This window comes from Nicotiana sylvestris, chromosome 2 (genome assembly GCF_000393655.2).
Source record: "Nicotiana sylvestris chromosome 2, ASM39365v2, whole genome shotgun sequence".
NCBI lineage: Eukaryota > Viridiplantae > Streptophyta > Magnoliopsida > Solanales > Solanaceae > Nicotiana > Nicotiana sylvestris.
In genome coordinates, this window is record NC_091058.1 from 200,086,730 (window position 1) to 200,089,193 (window position 2,464).

Here is a 2,464-nt window from a genome sequence, read left to right on the forward strand (position 1 = left end):
AATGATGATTATAATTTCGTCTATTGTCACGTTTATATCCATTGATACATTCATAGTAATAATTTTGTCTTATTTCAGACTTATCACATATTGCTATCACATTCTCTTAAGGGAATGAGAATGGAGCAAATTCAATGGGACGAGTTTTCAATTCTTTGCCCACAATCATTCATGAATTTGATCATGGCAATGCATAGAAATTTTATCACTTTGGGTGGTTATAATTTCTTTCAAACTCCATTAGAGTTACAATCAAAATTTATCGTCTTTGCTTGTATTTAAAATCAAATTATAGAATGTCAAGAATATGAAAGAGAAAAGTAAAATAATTACCTTAAATCCAGAATTTAATCATGAAGGAAGTTCATGAAACAATTGACAATCATTATGCTCAATCCCAAAGCTTCTACTCAATTGGATAATCTCGTCCTGATAACGTGTTATAAAACAATAAAAGAAGAAGAAGAGTGTAGGGAAAAGTAGAGGGAGAGAATTCTTATTGATTTTGGGATGAATTACAATGGAATAAAACCCTCTATTTATAGGGAGAGGGTGACTTAGCCACCAAGTAATAAACCCTGAGATCTCTGTAAAATATAGACATTCACCTTAAATAGAATTCTATTTATAACAGATTGAGATATTTTTTGAAACATAGTAAAAAGAAAAGTAAGGTACATAAATTGGAATTGAGCGAGTATAACTCTCCAAACTCTAACTAAGCTTATAAAGACTTACATATAGAACAGTCCAAGAACATTTGATTAACCTAATTAATTTAGCTATAAATCAAGCAACAACAAGAAGTATTATAGTAAGTTAGGTAAATATCATCTGCTACTTAATATTCAATGAGTATGGTGGAACTCCAACAGTGAATGTCACAATTGTCCCTTTTATGAAATTTCCTTTGCCAAGTCCTTGAGGCTGCTGGAAGATGTGACAGGGAAGAGCTCTAGGGTTTTGAGGGGTGTATTGCTACTAATACAAGGAAGAGAAGTTGGATTTGGAACTATGTCCATCATCAATATGAAATGTGGACCTTGTGCTCTCATCATGCAAGTTTCCATATCACATTTTGTTGGAATAGGAGGATTCATATTCCTGAGAGAATTCATCAGTCTGGTGGATGCATCTTCAACTTCTGCCTATATTATATGACATTACAGGAGAAGTACGTCAACTAGGATTTAACTAATAAACAAGAAGAATGCAAAAAAAGATTTACTATATTAATTAGTGCATTTTAACATGTTGTGACAGGTAATCTGCCTTAATTTCATAGTTACTAGCCCACTTTTGATGATTAGTCATGTTACTGTAGTTAACTTTTGGTGATCAAATATTGTAAAGGATCTTACACGATCAGTTCATAGAAGTTAAACTCCAGTAAAATATACTAGGCTAGCATAATTGCTGTTTCTGTATATTTTTTACTCCCTCACGCCCACTGTCTTCTAATTCAGCAAGTAATCCTACAATATATACTACTACTATAAGTTACATATATGTATTTAGTTTTTTGATAGATTCATACTACCAAATGTAGCTTATGAGATGATGAGCAGAAATGACTGATTTATTTTTTAAAACCTAAATATACATAATAAAATTCATTTTTAGCTTTAGTAGCTGCCATGGCACATAAGAAACTTACATAATGAGTAACTAAAATACAAGAATTTTTTTTTAAAATCAAATGCCACCATTTTTAGCTTGTATTGCTGGCTAATGCATGTCATTTATATGGTCACAGTATAAAAAATTCCATTTAACGTAACTTATTGTAGCATATTACCTGCCTTAATTTCTACATTACTAATCCTACTTATAATTGATTGTTACTTGTAATTATCTGCTAGGTAATCAGTGTATTACAGTTAAACTCGTAACTTGCTGATAGCATAAGAGGGAGAAAAAGAAAGTTGTAGGGCGCTTACCATTAATCTAGCCGATGAAGTAAAAAGAGGTAAATTGTTGCTGCAATCGAGGTCGTTATTCATAGACATTTGCTGCTGTTGGTTCATTTGCATAAGAAGCTTTTTCTTAAGCTTCTTTTTTTCTCTAGCTTTGTGGTTTTGAAACCAATAGAAAAAAAATTTGGTCTCAATCTTGCCAAACAAAGACAAGTGATCTGTTACTCTTTGTAATTGAGCAGCATTTGGATTTGTCAATCCTTTCCTATACATTTCTTGTAATGTCATGAGCTGCTCTGGGGTTGGACTCCATCTTGTATGACCAGTCATCTTTTTTTAGTTCGTTTTTTTTTCGTATTTCAAAAGATCGATTATTTTACATTTCCTTTTTGTGAGAATGGTATATATAGAGGAAGACCAAATAAACGAATTAAAGATGCAGCTGCCATTGGAAGAACAAATGCATCTGTGGAAGAGAGCAGGATATGGACCAGTTTGAGCTGCTTCTTATGCGATATTGTCAAAAAACGTGATTACATTAAAAACAA

General features: G+C 32.1%; 1 protein-coding gene across 1 annotated transcript; it reads right to left on the reverse strand.

Annotated features, from left to right (window-relative positions):
- Positions 1–896: 896 nt before the first annotated feature.
- LOC104217650 (WUSCHEL-related homeobox 3-like) lies at positions 897–2,246 on the reverse strand. The gene is made up of 2 exons (XM_009767949.1): positions 1,941–2,246; positions 897–1,148 (listed from the first exon to the last, which is right to left on the reverse strand). The coding sequence occupies exons 1-2, from the start codon at positions 2,244–2,246 to the stop codon at positions 897–899; spliced, it is 558 nt and encodes a 185-aa protein (XP_009766251.1).
- Positions 2,247–2,464: the final 218 nt, after the last annotated feature.

Bases quoted from the DNA above. Each gene is read 5' to 3' on its own strand.
- LOC104217650 (XM_009767949.1), bottom strand. From the start codon at position 2,246: ATGACTGGTCATACAAGATGGAGTCCAACCCCAGAGCAGCTCATGACA. The intron at 1,149-1,940 runs GTAAGCGCCCTA...CATATAATATAG, and splicing joins CTTCATCGGCTAGATTAATG to GCAGAAGTTGAAGATGCATC.